The following is a 23031-nucleotide window of genomic DNA, read 5'->3' as shown; positions in this document are numbered from 1 at the left end:
CAGATTTTAGTGTGGGTAGGAGGGGCATTTTTCTTTCTCCCCCGCTTCCAGGGGGTAACTTGGGAGAAAAGGAGGTACATAGGAAAATCATCTTGGTTGCTCAGTGACATGACAGAGAGTGTGGAACCTGGGGACAGTCTTCCCTTCCCTGGGCCCTCTCTCACTCGCCCATGGCCCCTGAGAGCTAGAGTGCTTGAGGGTGTGTGCAACCACACCTCAGCGTGGTAGATGTTTCCCTGATTATCTTACGTTCTCATACCTCTGGGCAGAGATAGGGGTTCCTAAATCCTCATGAGTGGGTGTCTGCTGTGCCCTCTTCCCCCCCCCCGGCCACGCCTTGGGGCTTGTGGGATCTTAGTTCCCCGACCAGGAACGGAACTCATGTGCCCCCTGCAGTGGAAGCGCGAGTCCTAACCACTGGGATGCCCGGGAATTCCCTATGCCCTCCTGTTTAGCTTCCATTTATTCCTAATGCCTCGAGGGACTGATTTTAATTTTTAACCCAGCGCCCTGAAGAAAGTGGGCTATCCCAGGGAAAGGACTGAGGATTGGGGGTGCATCTGGTGGTGGTCCCCCAGCTTCCGTGTGTCTACAGGTTTTGCCAACACAATGTCCAGCAAAGCCGACAAGAAGCAGGAAGTGAGTAGCCGGGGAAGCACCCGCTGGCGAGTCGCTCAGTCTGCTCTGGCCGTACAGGCTGTGGAGACCACCCTGCCGGCCAGCAGTGAGTCCCAGGCAGAGCCCGAGTCTCTCAAGGAGGAGCCTGGTGGGTACCTGCTGGGAAGAGGCTTGGAGGCAGAATGTTTGTATTGAAGGAGGGTCTTAGGGCCGGGGAGCAGGTTCTGTTGCTTCTGGGTAAGAAGCAAGGGGTTCAGCGGAATCTCAGGCCTGCTGCTAGGTCCCTTGTTTTGTGTTTTCTTCCTGGCCAGCCTTATACTTGTTCTTTCTGTCTTAAAATTTTCCCCCAGTGCACCAAGAGCTCACCAGCCAATCCTCTATCCTAGCCTCTTCTTCCTTATTTCAAGTGTTCCTGGTTGCTCCTACCCCAGTGAAGAGGGTTTGATCTCTTCCTTTTTCCCATTTTCACCCTGGGTGGCAAAACAAATAATGTTTTCCTCCCATTAAGCCCATCACCATGGAGACTCAGCCTGCTTTGCCATCCTTTGAATCCTAAGCCTGACTGAATCTTTCTCCCATCTGTTTAAGGCTCTTGTATCTCTGCCCTCATTTCGTCAGGGCCTTGGTAGACTAAGGAGGTTCAGGTTCAGGGCCACAGGAAAAGAAGCCTGATGTCTAGATTGAGGAAGAAAAGAGTTTAAAGAGGCTGCCTCTTGTGGCTTTGATCTGAGGGATTCCTTCCTGTTGGGTGAGCTGGGGCCAATAGGGTTGGAAGGTTTTTGGTAGCTGTTGCTGTCACTAGGCTGCCCCTTAGAGCACTGGCCAGTGTAGCTATGACTGTTAGCTAAGAATAGTCCTCCCCGTTTACCTGGGGCTTCTTTCCACTGCTAGCAGCCTGTCAAGATGGAGAGAAATAGAATCTCCTTTTAATATTAAAAGTTGAGAGATTAAGCGTGGGCACGGGAGAAAGGTCCAGGGTACACAGGGCCTTGCCCTGGGATCTGGACATTGGAACCATGCAATTTTTTTTCTTCTGAGCTCTCTTAAGAGCAGTTTCAAGTGGGACTGGCTCCTAGACGCTGGGTACCGGGAGCAAGGGGAGGGAGGACGGAAGGCAGTGAAGTTCAACTTGGAGACTCCTCTGGGGTGGGAAGGGAATGTCAGGGTGTCATGTGATGTTGCTTATATGTGGAATCTAAAAAAAGGGTACAGATGAACTCATCTGCAGAGCAGGAATAGAGTTACAGACGTAGAGGGCAGACTTGTGGTTGCCAGGGGGTAAGCGGGGGAGGGGTAAATTGGAAGATTGTGATTGACATATGCACACTACTGTGTGTACAGTGGATAAGTAATAAGGGCCATTGTACAGCACGGGGAACTCTACCCGATACTCTGTGGTGGCCTCGATGGGAAAAGAATCCAGAGAAGAGTGGATGTGTGTGTGTATATATATGGGTGATTCACTTTGCTGTGCACCTGAGGCTGACACAACACTGTGAATCAACTATACTCCAATAAAAGTTATAAGAAAAAAGGGAACTTCTAAATGAAAGCACTGACCCCCAAACACCAAGGATCTCTGAGTCCTTTTAGCTCTAAGCCTTTTTATTGTTTGATGTGGAACTTTCTAGCTGACACTTGATAGAGGTTCAGAGAAGACTTGGGCCTCCAAGGCAGCCCTGAAATGAGCCTTAATCCCTGTACTCAGGACTTCCCTGGTGGTCCAGCGGCTAAGACTCCGTGCTCCTAATGCAGGGAACCTGGGTTCCATCCCTGGTCAGGGAACTAGATCCCACATGCATGCTGCAACTAAAGATCCCGTGTGCCGCAATGAAAGATCCTGCACAGCCAAATAAATAAGTAAATATTAAAAAAAAAAAATCCCTGTACTCTTTGGAGTTGGGGAGGGATTGAGGCCTGTCCCACAGGAGACAGAGGGGGCCTACTATGGTCTGAATGTTTGTGTCCCCCCAAATTCATATGTTGAAATTCTCATGCCCAATACAATGGCGTTAGTAGGAGGGGCCTTTGGGAGGTTGCTTAAATCATGAGGGTGGAGCTGTCATGAGGGGGATTAGTGCCTTAAAAGAAGCAACTCCAGAGAGATTCCTTGCCCCCTTCCGCTGGACACAAAGAGAGGTCTGCACCCCAGAAGAGGGCCCTCACCCAACCCTGCTGGCACCCTGATCTAGGACTTCCAGCCTCCAGAACTGTGAGGAATAAATGTCTGCTGTTTAGAAGCCACCCAGTCTATGGTATTTTGTTATAGTAGTCCAAATGGACTAAGACCAGGCCTAAAACACTTCTTGGTGAAGGATGGTGGGTTAAAGGGCAAGACACCCTTTTGAGGTCTTTATTGATACCCTTTGCTTCCTTAAGTGCTCCTCTGTTCCCACTAAGAAAAGAAGTACAGGTTCATAATCCCATACCTCTAATTTTAAAAAGCCCTAAGAACTGAAAGTTTTTTTCCCCCAAAATTTGGCATCCAAACTTATTTGGCGGTGAGACGTAACCTAAACTGACCTGAAGGTATTTATAGTCTATTTAAACCACTTAGTATAAATTTTCATACGTTTTACTGCAGAAATACTGACATTAAAAGTTTGTGGAGTGCTGTTCTAGAGGCCCCAAGATGTGGTGGGGGTCTCATATACCAAACGCTATTACAAGTCTACATTCTGAAATATACTTGATCCCAAGGGTTTTGGTTAAGGGATTGTAGACCTGTATTTCAGGCAAATCAGAAAAAATACAGAGAATGAGATAATGAACACCCATGTACCCGTCACCCAGTGTGAGAATAAACCATGATGGCAACAAGTGAATCCCTTTGTCCCCCTGCTACCCGCCCCCCCACCCCCAAGCCCTTCTCTCCTTCTCCAGAGGTCACTGCTATCCTGAGTTGGTGTTTGTCATTCTCAAGCCTGTTTCTTAAATTTTTACTGTGTGTATCCATGACCATCACATACTAGTATCGTATTGCATGGTTTAGACTTTATATAAATTGTATTACAATAGAGGACAAAACCAGTTTACTCTTGAGATTGTCTCAGTCTCCCTCCCCCGCCTCGTTCCTGTCTGAAACCTTGGATGCCCTTGGCTTTCTCGAAGGGCGTTGGGTTTCTTGGTTACCCATCCCACTCACCACTGAGCTCCTAGAATCAGCTGTTCCATCTTTCTCATGATTTCCTTCCTCGGCCTGTGTGCCTCACTCCCCTCTTAGGTTTTCTTTCTGGAAGTTGGAGTGTCCTGTTCCCAAGGTCTTTTGGTTGCCCCTCATTTGTTCCTTCCTCCTTTCAGCCCACGGGAGATGGGAGGTCCACCAGTTTTACCCCAGTCTCTCTGTGTGAGCAACAGATCAGGAAGGAGAGGGACACCCCCCTGGGTTTTATGGAGTCCAGAGTGGGGATGGCAGTTTGCTTGGAGAGGGGCTGATTTCTGTGGGCCCCAGCTTCTCCATGTGGGAACAGGATGGGGGAAGAATGGCAGGCCAGATGCTGAATGCCTAGAATGACCTTAATACTGACTGCCTTCATTCCCCTGCCTCCTCCTGTGCCCCCTCCGGCCCCAGTCGGCTTTTTAAAAGAAAAATTAAAATATATATATATATTTATTTATATTTGGCTGCACTGGGTCTTAGTTGTGGCACGTGGGATCTTAGCTGTGGCATGTCTAGTTGCAGAGAACTGGAGGCAGGGACTCGGACAGACATTTGTATGCCCGTGTTCACAGCAGTGCTATTCACAGCAGCCGAAAGGTGGACACACCCAAGCATCCATCCACGATGAATGGATAAACAAATTGCAGTGGAATATTATGCAGCCATAAAAAGAATGAAGGTCTGCTACGGTACAACAACGTGGATGAACCTTGAAAATATGCCAAGTGAAAGAACCCAGTCACAAAAGACCGCATATTGTATGATGCCACTAATATAAAATGTCCAGAATAGGCAAATTCATAGACTCAGAAGGTAGATTAGTGGTCACCAGGATCTGGGAGGAAAGGGGAATAGGGAGTGCCTGCTAAGAGGCTAGGCTCTGGTGCAACTTAGAAGTAAAGATATAGGGGCCATGGGGTGCCAGTTTCTCAAGGTACTTCAAGTACCTTGAAGTGGAGTTGCTCGGTCATATGGTGACTCTGTGTTTAACTTCTTTTATTTGTTGTTGTTTTTTTGGCTGTGCTGTCCGGCATGTGGGATCTTAGTTCCCCATCCAGGGATCAAACCCATGCACCCTGCAGTGGAAGCTCAGAGACTTAACCACTGGACCACCAGGGAAGTCTCTGTGTTTAACTTTTAATGGGATGCCTTCATTTTTGAATTTTCATTCTTCCCAGAGCCAATATTGGAGGAACCTGAAATACAGAAAGAAGAATTACAGGAGTGTGAGGTAGACGTGGTAAGTTTGGCTTTTCTCTGAGACAAATATTCCTCCCCAACAACTGGTGAATCAAAGGATCAGTTGCAGAATGGTGTACGAGGAATTCTCTTCAATCTCTCACTACCTTCTCTTTACTTTCTACTGGTAGCTTGCTCACTGCAAATCCAGTACACCGAGTAAAGGACAAAGTTATCCGTGTCCCCTACCCCTCCCAAAGAATAGGGCTTTCAGTGGGGAACAGGGCTCTCGGAAGGCCCTTCCTCATCTCTCCACCTTGGGTCAGATTGCAACAAGCTATATCCGTTGAATGGGTGAACATCTGAACAAGCTGGGCGGACACTGTCCTAATTGGATACTAATTTCCAAGACATCCTCTTTCTTCCTGTCCTTCAGTTCCCTCCTTTGGCTGAAGAGTTTACAGAAGCCACTTGAAATACTTTCAGAATTTGGCACTCAGTAACCTCTACACCTTTATTTCCAAGCTGCATCAGAGCCTAGGCACACCCTCAGCTACCTGGGTTAGAAGAATAGAATGGTGACCTTGAACTTTTTTAAAAAGGGAGAGAAAAGTGACAACTACTCATTAAAGAAAAAAATTGGAAGGGACAGAAAAGTAAAACAAAGAAAGGGAAAATAAAAGTCATAGTATTACTGTCTGAACACATCCAGCGTTACTAATTTGGTATATGTACATCCAAGGTTACTGATTTGGTATATGTCCTTTCTTTCTGTGTAGATTTGCAAGTTTTTTTGTTTTTTAACAATCCCAACTGTACCACACATTATAATTTTTTATTAGGCTTTCTCACAAAACATTTTTTTATTCTTCATGTTATTGTATACTTAAAAAAATACATCAGGCTGCCTTTATTTTTTTAATCACAAATATGTAAATCACAAGATACCTCTTTTTTTTTGATATGTAGTATTTTCATTACTGTTATTACATACTTTTTGTAAGCAGCATTTTTTTTTTTGGCTGCACAGCTTATGGGATCTTAGTTCCTGACCAGGGATTGAACCTGGGCCCCAGCAGTGAAAAACACCAAATCCTAACCACTGGACCACCAGGGAATTCTCTGTAAGCGCCATTTTTTTTTTTTTTTTGGCCGCTGTGCTGCATGCGGGATCTTAGTTCCCTGACCAGGGATTGAATCTGTGCCCCCTGCAATAGAAGCGTGGAGTGTTAACCACTGGACCGCCAGCGGAGCCCCTTTAAGCGCCATTTTTAATGGTCATATGGTGCTCCGTAAGATATATGTATCACAGTTAAATCCTTACTCTTGGACATTTGCCATTTATGATTTTTTTGCTCTCATAATAATACAGTGATGAATATTATAAATAAAACTAACACATTTTGAAATACTTAATATTTCCTTAAGTTAGATTCCTGTATATGGAGTTCCTGAATCAAAGAGTAAAGAACATTTCTAACACCTTTAATACATAATGCCAAATTGTTTTTCAAACAAATTTGCCCTTGCACTAGCAACAAACACTTTCCAGACCTGGGTGTTAGCAGTTTAGCAGCTTTTTTTTTCTGGTTCCACTCCGCGGCTTGTGGGATCTTAGTTCCCCGAGCAGGGATTGAACCTGCACCCTCGGCAGTGAAAACGTGGAGTCCTAACCACTGGACCACCAGGAAATTCCCTAGCAAGGATTTTTTTTTTTTTACATCTTTATTGGAGTATAATTGCTTTACAGTGGTGTGTTAGTTTCTGCTTTATAACAAAGTGAATCAGTTATACATATATTCCCATATCTCCTCCCTCTTGCATCTCCCTCCCTCCCACCCTCCCTATCCCACCCCTCTAGGTGGTCACAAAGCACCGAGCTGATCTCCCTGTGCTATGCGGCTGCTTCCCACTAGCTATCGGTTTTACATTTGGTAGTGTACATATGTCCATGCCACTCTCTCACTTTGTCCCAGCTTCAATGGAATATTACTCAACCATAAAAAGAAATGAAATTGAGTTATTTGTAGTGAGGTGGATGGACCTAGAGTCTGTCATTACAGAGTGAAGTAAGTCAGAAAGAGAAAAACAAATACCATATGCTAACACATACATATGGAATCCTAATTGTTTGACTTAGGCTAATATCCTACATGTTCCCTTGATTTAGTTTTACTGTGAGGTTGAGGGTTGCTTGATAAGACATTTTTACAAACACAGGCATAAATGAAATATCTTGGGAAGATAATATCCCTCAGTCTTCCTTCATGATCCATTCTATTTTTACTGGTAGAGGGAAGAGAATCTTATTGTCTTGTTTCTTCGAAAGCTTGAAACCTGTCTTTCAGTCCGTTCTCAGCTTTCCCTTCCCCGTTCTGAAGCTGTCTGACTTCTCTCATCCCCCACGTCCTCATATGTGACAGTGGTTGGGAGAAGTGACCCATCCCAACAGCTGTCCCTGCTCTGGCCCTCTGCTGTCCTTCTGCAGAAGCCCCTTTTCTTGTCCCGAGCTGTGCTGACAGGACTGGCAGCTGCAACTTGGACAGAGGAGCACGATACCATTCTGGAACACTTTGCCCAGGACCCTTCGGAGCCCATCCTCACCATCTTCATCGATCCCTGTTTGGGGCTGAAGCTAGGTCTGGGGATGCCTGTGCAGGTGCGTACTCCACGGTCCAGACCTCAGGGTGTTCTTCCAGGGGGCTGAGAGTTCTGAGGATCTCTGTCGTCTGTGAGTCTTATCTCCTGTGTACAAGGTCTGTTGAGCGTCACAGTGAGTCAGACACCCTGCTTGGCAGCAGGATACAGAGAGGAATGAGGCAAGGTTTTGCTTTTTTTTTTTTTGCGGTACGCGGGCCTCTCACCGTTGTGGCCTCTCCCGTTGCGGAGCACAGGCTCCGGACGCGCAGGCTCAGCGGCCATGGCTCACGGGCCCAGCCGCTCCACGGCACGTGGTATCTTCCTGGACAGGGGCATGAACCCATGTCCCCTGCATCGGCAGGCGGACTCTCAACCACTGCGCCACCAGGGGAGCCCCAAGGTTTTGCTTTTGATGATCTCATGGTTTAGTGGGGAAGACAGACATATAAAAAATATTTACAGTATATTATGATGCCTGGGCAAAGCTTTATAAGAGCTTTTTTGGAAGCAACTAATGTAGCCAGTGGAATGCTGGCAAGGCTTGGTGATGGAGGTGATATTTGAGTTGGGGATGAAGGGTAAGTAGGATTTCATCGAGGCTGAGTAAGAGCATCCAGGTAAAGAACACTTTATGTGCAAAGAAAGAGGAGTTGTGGGAAATGATACTGGAAAGGTGGGTTGGGGTCAGCTTGTGATGGGCCTTGTATGTTATGCTAAAGAATTTGGCTTTATCCCAGAGGGAACTATTGATGGCTTTCATGGGTTAGATAGATAACTGTTCCAACAATGGGGAGGATACATAGGTGAAAGGTAAACCATGGGTAGGGAAACAGTTAAAAGACAGAAGTATAGGGCTTCCCTGGTGGTGCAGTGGTTGAGAGTCTGCCTGCTGATGCAGGGGACACGGGTTCGTGCCCCGGTCTGGGAAGATCCCACATGCCGCGGAGCGGCTGGGCCCATGAGCCATGGCCGCTGAGCCTGCGCGTCCGGGGCCTGTGCTCCGTAATGGGAGGCGCCACAACAGTGAGAGGCCCGCGTACCACAAAAAAAAAAAAAAAAAAAAAGACAGAAGTATAGTAAAATGTTGGTGGTAGAATATGGGTGGTGGATGTACAGGTCATTATTGTAAAATTCTTTTGGTGTTTCTGTATGTTGGAAATTTTTAGAAATAAAATTTTGGAAAAGAAGAAGGGCTATTGCTTTGCTTTTATTGGCAGCACGTATACAAAAATTGAAATGATAATGAAGATTAGCATGGCCCTGCTCAGCAGCACAATTTGTGAAGCTTCCACATTAAACAAAACCCAAAACAGGCCATGGCTTTTTCCCGCGTATTGGCAATAATCGGCTATAAAGCATCATGAAAAAAATATTTCATTCACAAAAGGAACAAAAATTTGAAAAAAATAATTTAGGATTTATACGAAAGAAAACAACTTTGTTGCAGGCCAAGAAAGAAGATTTAAATAAATGAGGAGCCCTACTTTGTTATAAAGCAGAAACTAACACACCATTGTAAAGCAATTATACTTCACTAAAGATGTTAAAAAAAAAAAAATGATGAGCCCTATCCTGTTTCTGAGTGGGAATCTTAATATTATAAAGATCATTCCATCCAAAAAAATGTACTGTTTTAATGCAACTCCAATCAAAGTGCCACAGACCCTAGATCCCTAGTGTAAAGGATTTTTAAAAGTATATCTAGAAAAATGAAATGAAAATAGCAAAAAAAAAAAAAAAGATGAAGAAGAAAAGTAATGTAGGAGATCTGTGACTATGAAAATCTTTTATTAAATTACAGTAATTAAAATAGTTAGATTGGGGCACGAATATGTATTATATAAGCAACAGTAAAGAAACAGAGAGAGTCCAGAAACATATATGTAAGCATTTTCTACAAAAATTGCTTTTAAAATCTGTGGGGAAAGATGGATTATTCGATGAATAGGGAAACATGGAAAACAAAGGTTTTCTATTAAAAAAATCTAGTGGGGCAAGGGGGAAATAGGGAAATGTTGGTCAAAGGGTACAAATTTTTTGTCCCTACAACAAAAGCAATAAAAGCAAAAATAAACAAGTGGGACTACATCTAACTAAAAAGCTTCTGCACAGCAAAGGAAATCATCGACAAAATGAAAAGTCAACCTATGAATGGGAGGAAATATTTGCAAATCATATATCTGATAAGAGATGAATACATATCTAAAATATATATAAAGAAATCATACAATTTAATAGCAAGAAAACAAAACAATGTGATTAAAAACCGTGCAGAATTGAAAAGACATTTTTCCAACGAAGACATACAAATGGCCAACGTGTACGTGAAAAGGTGCTCAATACTACTAATCAGAGAAATGCAAATCAAAACCACAGTGAGGTATCACCTCATACCTGTTAGAATGGCCATCGTGAGAAAGACAAGAGATGACAAATATTGATGAGGATGTGGAGAAAAGGGAACGCTTGTGTACTGGGAATGTAAATTGGTGCAGTCACTATGGAAAACAGTATGGAGGTTCCTCAAAAAAATAAAAATAGAACTACCATATGATCTAGCAATCCCACTTCTGGGTGTATATCCAAAGGAAATGAAATCACGATCTTGAAGAAATATCCACACCCCCACATTCATTATAGTTTATTTAATAATAGCCAAGGTATGGAAACAGCCTAAGTGTCCATCATTGGATGAGTGGATAAAGAAAATGTGGAATACACACACACACACACAGGAATATTATTCAGCAATGAGAGAGAAAAAAACCTTGCCATTTGCAAAAACATGAGTGGCCTTGGAGGATATTATGCTCAGTGAAATAAATCAGATGGAGAAAGACAATTACTGTATGATCTCACTTATATGTGGAATCTAGAAAAAAAAAAACAAAACTAACTCATAGAAACAGAGAAAGGACAGATTGAGAAACAGAGATTCAGATGGAGGGAAACAGAGGACAGATTGGTGGCTGCCAGAGTTGGGGATGGGGTAGTAGGGAAAATGGATGAAGTTGGTCAAAGGTACAAACTTCCAATTATGAGATAAATAAGTTCTGGGGATTAATGTACATACAGCATGGTGACTCTAGTTAACAAAACGTATTGTATATTTGAAAGTTGCTAAGGGAACAGATCTTAAAAGTTCTGACAAAAAAAAAATTGTAGTTATGTAAGGTGATAGGTGTTAACTTATTGTAATCATTTTGCAATAAATATACATATCAAATCATTACACTGTATACCTTAAACCAATACAATGTTATAGATCAATTATATCTCAATAAAACTGGGGGAAAATTGTACAAAGTTTAAGTTATGCAAGATAAATGAGTTCTGGAGATCTAATATACAGCGTGGTAACTATGGTTAATAATACTATAATGTATAATTTGCTAAAGGGTAGTTCTTAAGTGTTCTCACTACAAAGAGAAAAAAGAAAAAGACAATGGTAACCATATGGGATAATGGATATGTTAATTAGCTTGATTGCCGTGATCCTTTCACAGTGTATATGTATGTCAAAACAGCAAAGTGTACACCTTAAATATATACAGTGTTTGTTTGTCAATTATACCTCAACAAAGCTCAAAAAAAATCTATTTAGCATGCCAAAAAATATTCTAAATAGATCATGGATTTAATTGTATTCTCCTGGGGCAAGATTGAAATTGAAAAACTTCCTTAAGAAATTATTACTCTTGAAGACTTGATAAAATAGTAAAAAGTAAAACGAGAAAACAGCAAACACCCAAGAGTAAACAAACAAGGAAAGAAGCAAAATCTAATCTAATAAACTTTAAAAGTGGGGACCAATGAAAGGTCTATGTACTAACTTATGGAAACCGTCCTCCCTGCGGGAATGATGGACGCCCCCTAGTGAGATGGAGTGAACCTCGGTTTTTTTACAAAATCTGAAAAGAAAGAGCCCATGTATTTTAACAAAGATTTTACACTGTTTTAAATTAGCTTTAACCATCTGCCCATCCCCTCATGCAGTTATCTTAGGCTAGAGAAAAGTGAATGAAACATAAAATACCCAACCCTTTCACTTTAACTTCGAGGGGGAAATGAAACTGGGCTCTCACAGTGGGACATCAGGAAGTCACCCACAGTACTTTAAAGCAAAAAGAAGGAATTCAGAGAGCTGCGCAAGCATGAGGCAAGTGAAATTGCATGGCAACTGCAAGCATACTACATCAAGGGAGAGAAAGAACAGAACAAAACATGCAAAAGAGGAAAACATAACTGAACAGAAGGCAATTCCTCACAACAGCATCATGTTACAGTACGACTTAATAAGAACATGAATTTAATTTTTTAATAAGCTGAGAGACGAAATGATAAAACGTGAGAATGAAATAAGAGGGAGACTGCAGATTTTTGAAATAAAGAAAGCAGCATGTTTACATGTTAAAATTAGTAGGTTAGAAACAGCAAGGAACTGAATAGCTACCACTGAAAATCTGAACGGATGTAGAAGAGAGGCTTGAGATAATTACAGCGTATGCAGAAGAAAAAACCAATGACAATACAAGTAGAGAGAAGTTAATAGCTGTGAAAGACAGACACAGGTGATCTAACATAGGGTACCAACTAATGAAACAGAATATAAATTTAAAAATAAAATACAGAGGGACTTCCCTGGTGGTGCAGTGGATAATACTGAGCTCCCATTGCAGGGGGCCCAGGTTCAATCCCTGGTCAGGGAGCTAGGTCCCACATGCATGCTGCAACTAAGAGTTCACATGCCATATCTAAGGAGCCTGCCTACCACAACTAAGACCCGGTGGAACAAAAAAAATAATAAAAATACAGAGAATTTCCCTGAACTGCAGAAGGAACAGAATGTGGGAATTGAAAGGACATACTTTATTCCACAAAAATTTGTTGCACAGTGTTTAATGTCAATACACGTCTTAGTTAGGTTACTTAAATTCGGGGAAATTAATTCTTTGGGAACATCACCTATGTGGTATTCCTGCCAAGAATATTTAACCTGCATCTAATAATGAGGAAACAATCCAATAAATCAAAATTAAGGGACATTTTGGAAAACAACTGGCCTGGACTATTAGAAATATCACTGTCATGGTAGAAAGAAAAAGACTGGGAAACTATGTGGAATTAAAGGGGACACAACCATGTGTGATCTGTATTGGATCCTGGATGGGAAGAAACCAGCTGTAAATGACATTATTTGGACCACTGTGGAAAATCGAATATAAACTGCATTATATAAAAGTATTAAATGAAGTTAAATTTTCTGAGTGTGATAATTACAGTGTTGAGACTGTTGGAGAATATCCTCCCTTTTAGGAGCCATATGCTGAAGTATGTAAGGGTGTAGTTTTATAACGTCTGCTGCTAACTCTGAAATGGCTCAGCAGAGAGAGAGGAGAGAAAATGAGAGAGAGTGCAATCATGCACAAGTACAGCAAAATGTTAACAATTAGTGGATTTAGATGAAGGGCATGTTATTGTTCATTGTGCCTTTCTTGCAACTTTTCTATGGGTTGGAATTTTTTTCAAAATAAAAATTTGGGAAATAATTATTTAGGCCTCTAGTCAAAATCCCAAATTATCTACCAAGGGGAACCATTAGGCTGATCTCAGACTTCTCTGAACACCCAGAATTTACACCTATGAGTTCTCCAGGAACCGTAGTGTAACCCAAGGGTATAATTCCCAGCCTAGATGGTCAAGTATAGAGGCAACAAATAGGCAGTCATTTTTAGTCTTGAAAGAACCCTACTTTGAAAAGCAAAAATGATGTCATCAATGGAAATCCAGTTCATCAAAGAATGAACCAAAAAAAAAAAAAAGAGGAATGAACCAAATAGAAAACTCAGGAATAGAGACTCTGTGAATATTCAATTCATTTAAATAAAGAACTAATACTAAATAACCATGGGAATTATGGTTATGTTATTGAATGTGAATGTTATCAACCTGGACAATGTAAAAAATAATAGTATAACAAAAATTGGGAAGTGGTGAGAGAATGCAAGAGAGTAAGAGGATGCCAATGTTCTTGTCGTTCAAAGCAGCGAGTCAACTGAACTTAAAATTGGAAGGCAGTGAGAAAACTAACCTCTTTTTATTCATTTATTTATCTATTTTTTGGCTGCATTGGGTCTTCGTTGCTGCACGTGGGCTTTCTCTAGTTGCGGCGAGCAGGGGCTACTCTTTGTTGCGGTGTGTGGGCTCCTCATTGAGGTGGCTTCTCTTGTTGTGGAGCACGGGCTGTAGGCACGTGGGCTTCAGTAGTTGTGGCACACGGGTTCAGTAGTTGTGGCTCCCGGGCTGTAGAGCGCAGGCTCAGTAGTTGTGGCGCACGGGCTTAGTTGCTCCGCGGCATGTGGGATCTTCACGGACCAGGGCTCGAACCCGTGTCCCCTGAATTGACAGGTGGATTCTTAACCACTGCACCACCAGGGAAGTCCTAACCTCTTAATATTTTTCATAAGCTTTCTTATAACCTTAGAAAGGGGACTTTTAAGAAGAAATCTCTCTTAGAGATAAAGAAACATTTATTTGAAGCTCAACCACTTACTATATTCACATCAATGTGTTTTTATTCTATTAAATCCAAGTAAAATTAAATTTAATACTTTTAATTACAAATAGCATGATCCTGGGGCTTCCTTGGTGGTGCAGTGGTTAAGAATCCACCTGCCAATGCAGGGGACACGTGTTTGAGCCCTGGTCCAGGAAGATCCCACATGCCACGGAGCAACTAAGCCCGTGCTCACAACTACTGAGCCTGCGCTCTAGGGCCCGCAAGCCACAACTACTGAGCCTGTGTGCTACAACTACTGAAGCCCGCATGCCTAGAGCCCGTGCCCTGAAACAAGAGAAGCCCCTGCTCGCCACAACTAGAGAAAGCCCGTGCACAGCAACAAAGATCCAACGCAGCCAAAAATAAATAAATTATATGTAAAAAAAAAAATAGCATTATCCTATTTTGAAATAACTTTTAATTTATTTTTCTGTATATATATATAGATAGATAGAGAGAGAGAGAGAGAGAGAGAGAGATGTCTGGAATAGTATTTTCTCTAATGATCATAATTAATATCTGGGTGGTGGAATTTTTAGATGACATTTAAACTTTTATCTTTGTACTTTTCTGCATTGTTTCAGTTATTTATAATTAACATATCATTTTTAACAAAAATAATAATTGTTAAGCTTTTTTTTACAAAAAGAAATACAAGGACTTCCCTGGGAGTCCAGTGGTTAAGACTCCGTGCGTCCAATGCAGGGGCGCAGGTTCGATCCCTGATCAGGGAACTAAGATCCCACATGCCGCATGGCATGGACAAAAAAACCAAAAACAAAAAAAAAAAGCCAAAATTTAATTCTGGATAGTGGGAAGATGAATGGTTATGAATTTCTTCTTTGCATTTTATTTTCAGTTTTTAAAGTTAAATCAAGTATAAAGAGTAGCTACAAAAGTACTAAAGAAAAAAAGACAGATGAATCTGATCTTAGAGTGGGAATGACTTTTCTAAGCATGTAGAAGTCAGAAACTTTAAGAAGTTTTAACAACAGGAAAGTTATACATTTCTGAATGTAAACAACAACAAAAACTCAGCATAAACACAACTGAAGGATAAGTGAAAAATTGGGGGAAAAGTATATGCAAGTGAAATGGAAAACCCTAGACAGTTGTCTCTTACTTTAGGTCCTTCTCCTTTCTGGTTTTCCTATATCCTTTTCTCCATTTATCCATCCATCCATCATTTATGGAGCATCTAATATGTCCCCGTGACTGTGCTAGGTCTGGAGCCAAGTTGGACAAAATACACAGTCCCTACCCTCAAGGCATGCTCTCTCCATTTCCTCCCCACATCTCTGTATACAGACTCTGTTATGTCCCTGACAAGAACAGGAAGCACCTCATGTTGCTTATATTTGGAGAAGGATTGGATACACTAAGGGAATGCGACGAAGAACTCAGCCAGGCTTTCATGATTGGAGCCTCAGATTCCCTTGGGGATCATGGCTGGGCCTGGACCCTGAACTCTGATCTACTGTCTTTCATGCAGACCCAGAACCAGATTGTCTACTTCATTCGCCAAGCACAAGTTCCCATCACTCCAGAGAACTTTGAGGCGACTGTGCATTTTGGGACAGTGCGGGGTTCCTACATCCCAGCCCTGCTTCGGCTGCTCAATGGCGTCTTTGCCCCTCAGATCTTTAGAAACACAACCTGGCCCGAGAGCATTCGAAATCATTTTGCTTCTCACCTGCACAGGTTCTTGGCCTGCCTGACAGGTGAGTGGAAAGACTGGAATGCCTGCTTTCTCCCCAGTCCCCACCAACAGTAGAGAGAGTGAGGCGGGGGGGAGATTGCTCCTGAGTACCCGCGTTGCTTGGCAGAGAGTAGGTGCTTGGAATGTGTTTGTTGAATGAGTGGAACAGGGTACAGAGTTTGCCTTCTAATCCAGGTAGAGTTTCCTGCTGTAGAACAGTTGGCCAGACCTGCTCAGAGCTGGAAATTTCCAAGAGTACATGTAGGGTAAGGGGAGATGGGGGCGGGCAGTAGGGGGGAGTACATGTGTCATAGAAGAGAGTGTTGAGGGCATGGTATAGATCTTTGGCCATATGTTATGACAATCTCTTATAATATCTCAGTGAGGTATCTCTGCCTTCTGTCATTTTCCCGCTTGGTATCAAAAAAGCATGAGTCATAGTTTCTCCTGCATGCTCTCCTGAAATGCGTACACTTCCTGGGCCCCAGATCATCAACCATGGTTGGAAGTGGGGTGGCATACACCCATCGCCCTCTGTGAACTCTCATGGTCCTTTCCTTAGATACTCGGTACAAACTGGAGGGGCACACTGTTCTCTACATCCCTACAGAGGCCATGAACATGAAGCCTGAGGCGGTGGTTAAAGACAAAGATCTGGTACAGCGACTGGAGAGTGAGTGGCTGGCACCGCCCATGTGTCAGGGCTCCTAGGGGAGAGGTGGGGGGCAGCCCAGAGGCTGGGACAGGAGTTGGGTTAGGAGGGCTCTGTAGGGGGAACAGGGAAGGACACAACTGGGGAGTACTGCAAAGAAATGCCAGAGGTTTTGTCCTCTCCCCGGCAGCTTCCATGATCCACTGGACACGGCAGATAAAGGAAGTGCTCAGTGCCCAGGAAACTGTGGAGACAGGAGAAAATTTAGGTCCTTTGGAGGAGATTGAGTTCTGGCGCAACCGATGCATGGACCTGTCTGGCATCAGCAAACAGCTGGTGAAGCCGGGAGTGAAACACATCGAGTCCATCCTGCGTCTTGCCAAGTCATCCTACCTGGCGCCCTTTATGAAGCTGGCCCAGCAGATACAGGTCTGTGAGTGGATCAAAAGATGGAGGCTTGCCAGAAAGTAGACAGTGGTTGGGACACTGTAAGGTGCTAAGAAGAGAGAGTCAACGTAGTCATCAAAGGCAAAGATAGATGCATCCAGTGCTTGGACTTGGACTTGTGGGAGAGTATAAAAGTGGTAGAACACAAGGTCCCAAGGAGCTTATAGTTTAGTTAGGGAGACTTCTGGTTACTCAACAAGTGTACTACATTGAGTGCCCTCTCTGAGCCCAGCCCATACAGTCCAGCTGAGAAATAAGACTTACACAGAAGAGATGGCTAGATGGCCTGGGGTCAAAGACAAACCCACACGGTTCAGCCGAGAGAGCTGCAAAAGAAACACTTCCAAAAAATTAAATTTGGTATAATATGACAAGCTGATTATCTTAGTGTTGGGACGCACAGAGATCAGAGTGGTCTGTAGAATACAGAGAAAGAGGCCCTGTCTTCCTAGGTGGAATCTGAAGCTGGTATTGAGGGAACTGAGCCACCGTTAGGTGGAGAAGTCTAAAACTCTCGTTGAGAACAGGGCAGTGAAGGGGCCTGGCTGACAGCCGCTGGGCTGAATGAGAGTGATATCCAGTCAGTTGATCAACACCTATTGAGTGTCTCCTTTGTGCAGAGTTAAGAGTTCAAGGGGAAAAACTAGAGAAATAGACGCAAAACCCGAGCTTGGGGAATTCCCAGTCTAGCGGGAGAGATGGGACTCCCACATGAGAAAAGACATAAAAATATTTTTGTAGAAACTAGTAAGTGAATAAAAGTCGATATGTACAAGCTCTGGTCCTGAAGGGTGGCAGAGACCTGAGGTGATTGGCACCAGGTAGGGTTAATTGGGAATGCTTCCCGGGAGAGGCAAGTCGGGGTAGGGTTTGAGGAGGATCAAAAGCGCTCGCTTTGAACGGGTTCTTTCCAGGGGGTAAGTCTTCTCCTGGTTTCTCTTTACTGCCAGGATGGCTCTCGTCAAGCACAGTCAAACCTGACTTTCTTGTCGATCCTGAAGGAACCTTACCAGGAGCTGGCTTTCATGAGGCCTAAGGACATCTCCAGTAAACTCCCAAGGCTCATCAGCCTCATCCGCATCATCTGGGTCAACTCTCCCCACTACAACACCCGGGAGAGACTGACCTCCCTCTTCCGGAAGGTGTGTGCCTGCAGAGGGTGGGACAGAGGGTTATGAGGGGGTGGCCGTGCTAATAGGACGCAGATTTCTGGAGAAGGCGGAATTCACCAGCAGACATATGCGGTGAAAAGGTAGTGAGGAATGCCCTTCAGGTCGGACGGAGACCACAGGTTTTTGCCTGCATCATCAACTTTAGTGATGCTTGGAGTTGGGGCCTGGACTGGACATTTTGCTTCCAGACGGACGTAGCCCAGGCGGGAAGAGGGCCTTTGCAAAGAGGCGTAGATGGAGTGCAGGGCGGGAGGGGGGCACGAAGGACAGACTCCCAGGCAGAGCTGTATGGAAGGGGAAGACCCACTCTTTCTCGTTTCCAAAGATGGAACTCGCAGTGGGCGAGAGGCAGATTCAGGAAGGAACACTGACTTTTTTTTTTTTTGCGGTGCGCGGGCCTCTCACTGTTGCGGCCTCTCCTGTTGCCGAGCACAGGCTCCGGACGCGCAGGCTCAGCGGCCATGGCTCACGGGCCCAGCCGTTCCGCGGCATGTGGGATCTTCCTGGACCGGGGCATGAACCCGCGTCCCCTGCATCGGCAGGCAGACTCTCAACCACTGCGCCACCAGGGAAGCCCAAGAACACTGACTTTTGAGGAGCAGGAGCCGGCACACTTCCTGGAGGGCAGTGGAGCCAAAGAGTGGGGCAGGGGCGCTGGGCCGATCGCTGGCTAGAAATGCAGCTGCAGAGCTGGGCTGAGGCAGGCAATGGAGGTGGAACCCAGAGGTGCTGCCACGCCAGCAGTGGAGGACCAGGAGCGAGAGGGGTATCGGGAGGCAAATCCAGAAGTTGGAGGCTGAGACCTGAGGCGGGGTCTTGGGGACTCCGAGAGAGGGTGAACTGAGGCTGTTGGGACCCCATCTGCAGATGAGCAATGAGATCATCCGCCTGTGTTGCCATGCCATCTCCCTGGACCGGATCTTTGAGGGATACGTCATTTCTAGCAAGGAGGACCTACAAGGCTGCATCTCCTGTTGTCACGCCTGGAGAGACCACTACCTACAGGCTGTGCAGATGCATACCCAGTACGACGGGCCTCCCCTAATATCCTGTGTGTCGCCCACCTTGTCGTTCCTATAGCGGGTAGATGCTGAGTCCTTTTGCTTGCACTTTAAGCCTATGGATTATATCTTTCTAGAGTTTTTACATGGGTCCGAGTTTTCTCTGTGGATTCGGATATTCTAGCTCCCAGCCGTAGGTCCTCCTAACTCTAATAACCTTCTCCCTGATCCCAGGAATCCCTCCTGGTGTTTTCCTCCTTTCTTGGCCCTGAAGTCTAAAATTCCATTGTGTGTAAACTTCTCTTAGAACTGAGATGTTTTTGTTTCCTCTCTGGCTCTCCTCACCTTGAGTTTCTTCTCTTGGGGTTCAGGAAAACTGTTTCTTGGGGTCTCATTTTCTAAGGCTCCCCCTGGACTAGGACTCATGTTTGTAGCCTGGCCTGGGCAGGTTGGTTAATGCCTCGTGTTCCCGCTTCTGACTGGTCAGTCTTTCTTCCGACAGGTTCTCCCGCTGGGGCTGGGTCCTAGACCAGACCAGCATATTTGCCCAGGTCGATGCCTTCGTGCAACGCTGCAAGGACCTTATCGAGGTGGGAAGACTGTCAGGGAAGGAGACTTAAAGCCAACAGCAGACGCTCTAGGAGCTGGGGGAGCTGGGGCTGAGGCTACACATAGAACTTGCTGCTTTGGTTCTTTTCACATGACTGTGTGCCTGACCACCATCCCGTGCTTTGAGACTTTTGCCTGTTATCACTGCCTTAGTATCTCATATTTCATTCTGCAGCTAAAATTCACCCCGGTAGCCCCTTGCATCTGGTTGGTCCTCCTTAGTTTTTAGCCATTTAAAGCTAAACCAAAGAGCTCAGGACAGAGAGGTTCAGAAAGGAGGGCAGGAAGCCTCACGCTGACTTCTTTGCAGGTATGTGACTGTCAGTTCCATTTTGCCCGCTGGGAAGATGGCAAGCAAGGTCCCCTTCCCTGCTTCTCTGGTGCCCAGGGGCCCCAGATAACACGGAACTTGCTGGAGATTGAGGACATCTTCCACAAAAACCTGCACGTGCTGCGAGCTGTTCGCGGGGGCATCCTGGACGTCAAGAACACCTCTTGGCACGAAGACTACAATAGGTGAGAGCATCACAGGCAGGCCCCCGGGGTGGAGCAGGGAAGGGAGGTCAGGGAGGTGAGAGCAGAGTGTACTGGGGAAGCGTGGAGGCCACAGGTCAGGGATGGGGAGGGCAGGGGAAGTGCAAGGAAGGAGGTGGCAGCTCAGACTCAGGGTTCCAGAGTCAGCCTTTCTGGGCTTGGATCCCGGTTCTGCCACAAACTAGCTACATACATTGTTCTACCAGCTGGGGCCTCTGTTTCCTTACCTATAAAATATGGTTAGTGGGACTTCCCTGGTGGCACAGTGGTTGAGAGTCCGCCTGCCGATGCAGGGGACGCGGGTTCGTGCCCCGGTCTGGGAAGATCCCACATGCCGTGGAGCGGCTGGGCCCGTTAGCCATGGCCGCTGAGCCTGCGCGTCCGGGGCCTGTGCTCCGCAACGGGAGAGGCCACAACAGTGAGAGGCCCGCGTACCGCAAAAAAAAAAAAAAAAAAAATACGGTTAGTGATAAAGCCTACCTCACTGCACTGTTTTGAGGGATAAGTGGATTAATGCGTGTACAACACTCAGTGCCTGGCACCTAGGAAGCCCTCAGTACATAACACATAGAAGTCTTACTCAGGGGATGTTCTTGGGGGCAGGCGAGGGCACCCACCCTTCAACATACCTCTAACGGTGCAGGTTCCGGGCTGGAGTCAAGGACCTGGAGGTGATGACTCAGAACTTGATCAGCTCCGCCTTCGAGTTAGTCCGCGACGTGGAGCACGGGGTGCTACTGCTGGACACCTTCCGCAGGCTTGCAGCCCGAGAGGTGCGGCTGCCCGCTTGCTTCCTCCACCCCTGCTTCTCTTCTGCCTTCCTTCAGTTCCTCCTGGTCCTTCCAGACACCATCCAACCTCCGTTCATGCTCTGTCCCATGTCCTGAATGGCCAGTGCCTCTTTTCTTCCGCTGTTCCCCCAGTGCCCGGATGCCTTGGGAGCGGGACTCCCACAGCAGGGGTGTAGCTTTCCTCCAGGGTGGAGCTGCAGGGAACCCGCATCCCTGGGTGTGTTGTCAACTTCCTCTTCTTCATCAGACTATCAAGCGAACATATGACAAGAAGGCGGTGGATCTCTACATGCTGTTCAATAGCGAACTGGCCCTCGTGAACCGTGAGCTGAGCAAGAAGTGGCCGTACCTGGAGCCCTACATGGCCCAGCATTCGGGGCAGGCGCACTGGGTGCGGATCCTACGGCGTCGCATCGACAGGGTCATGAACGTAAGTCTGGCCTTTTCCAGGACTTGTTCTCAGTGCGGCAATGGTAGAGTCTGCAGGCTGAGCCCAGTGCTGAGGCGGGAGTGGGGTGGGGGGCAGGGGCGGGGGGGTTGCCTCCAGAGAGTCTCCCTGGAGAGGTTTCCTGACCGAGACTGGATCTGTCCAGGGGGTGGCAGACGTAGTGATCTGTCCTGAGGAAGGGCTCATGCTAGTTTTCGACCTTGTGCCTCTTAAATCCCTTACCTCCTGTGATGGACTTCCTTTTCCCGACTTTTTTCCTCGAGCTGAATCTCTGTGCTTCTCTTTCTTCGTTTGGGCTCCCCCTCTCGTTGTGCCATGGCCTCTTCCTCTCACCTTTCCTTTGGGCTCCCCCTTCCCTCCGAGTCTCCCACATATTGTCGGAGTGTCTGTGTGTGTGTCGGGGGTCGGGGATGGGGGTCTCAGGGAGATGGTGACACGGAGGAATGTGGCAGGTGACTCCAGCCATCCCTGGTTCTTCCCCTGCAGTGTCTTTCCAATGCTCATTTCCTGCCCCACATCGGGACGGGAGAAGAGAGCGTACACACCTATCAGCAGATGGTTCAGGCCATTGACGAACTGGTTCGAAAAACCTTCCAAGACTGGACATCAACTCTGGACAAGGACTGCATTCGACGGCTGGATACGCCGTTGCTACGAATCAGCCAGGAGAAGGCGGGCATGCTGGATGTGAACTTTGACAAGTACGACACCCTCCGTGACTCCCTCCCATTCTGCTTGTCCTGTCTTTAGCTCCCTTCCCTTCCCCAACCCTCCCCAGAGTTTAACTCCTATCTCTTGGTTTCTCTCCCCATTCTTCTAAATCTCTCTTATCCCGTAATATGTTTACTACCACTTCTTAATTTTAATTTCACATTTTATCTTCAAAAAAACTGATTGAAAACAGAAAAACCCCAGTAACCTACTCAACCAGTGATGTAGGTGCTCTGCCACTAGGTGGCCGCGATGGCTCAGCGAAACCTTCCAAACTGTGAGCCACCAAGGGGCCTTTCCTGAGAACTGATGGGCTGTCAGATCATGTCCTCGTCTACAGCTTTAGAATCATGACATTTTCATATCACCACTGTTTTAAATTTAATTAATCCATTTATTAATTATTCAAAAATATATAGCGAGTACCTTCCACATGCTAAGAGCCGAGATGGGCACAGGGAATGTGTCCAGTGGCGAAGTCCCTGCCCTTTGAGGCTCTGTAAGTGAACAGTTCTACCCTGGAGCCATGCCTCCTTCCCATATAAGATGCTGAAGAGAGAAATAAAGAAGGAGCTATGTAAGGCAGCTGACTACAGAGATGACAAACCTTCTTTTTATTTATTTATTTTATTTATTTTTGGCTGCATCAGGTCTTAGTTGCGGCACGCAGGATCTTCGTTGAGGCATGCAGGATCTTTTGTTGTGGCACGTGGGCTTCTCTCTAGTTGTGGTGTGTGGGTGTTTCTCTCCTCTAGTTGTGGCATGCAGGCTCCAGGGAGGAGCCTGAAGCCCGCGTGCCTAGAGCCCGTGC

General features: G+C 45.6%; 1 protein-coding gene across 1 annotated transcript in view; it reads left to right on the top strand.

The window, feature by feature from the left end:
• Window positions 1–23031, top strand: part of LOC149744752 (dynein axonemal heavy chain 2-like) — an 84901-nt gene continuing 61870 nt past the window's right edge. Inside the window, 13 exon segments of the mRNA XM_089900418.1 lie at window positions 1–766; window positions 4957–5018; window positions 7446–7616; window positions 15649–15877; window positions 16418–16528; window positions 16698–16936; window positions 17905–18096; window positions 18994–19151; window positions 19630–19717; window positions 20047–20252; window positions 20914–21043; window positions 21309–21491; window positions 21996–22210. Of these exon segments, the coding sequence (XP_089756544.1) occupies window positions 610–766; window positions 4957–5018; window positions 7446–7616; window positions 15649–15877; window positions 16418–16528; window positions 16698–16936; window positions 17905–18096; window positions 18994–19151; window positions 19630–19717; window positions 20047–20252; window positions 20914–21043; window positions 21309–21491; window positions 21996–22210 (2141 nt within the window). The 5' untranslated portion in view covers window positions 1–609.

Source organism: Delphinapterus leucas, chromosome 19 (assembly GCF_059928025.1).
Source record: "Delphinapterus leucas isolate spDelLeu-1000000601 "Yukka" chromosome 19, BTC_Dleu_Yukka2, whole genome shotgun sequence".
In the NCBI taxonomy this organism is placed as follows: domain Eukaryota; kingdom Metazoa; phylum Chordata; class Mammalia; order Artiodactyla; family Monodontidae; genus Delphinapterus; species Delphinapterus leucas.
This window is presented reverse-complemented; position numbering and strand designations above follow the sequence as displayed.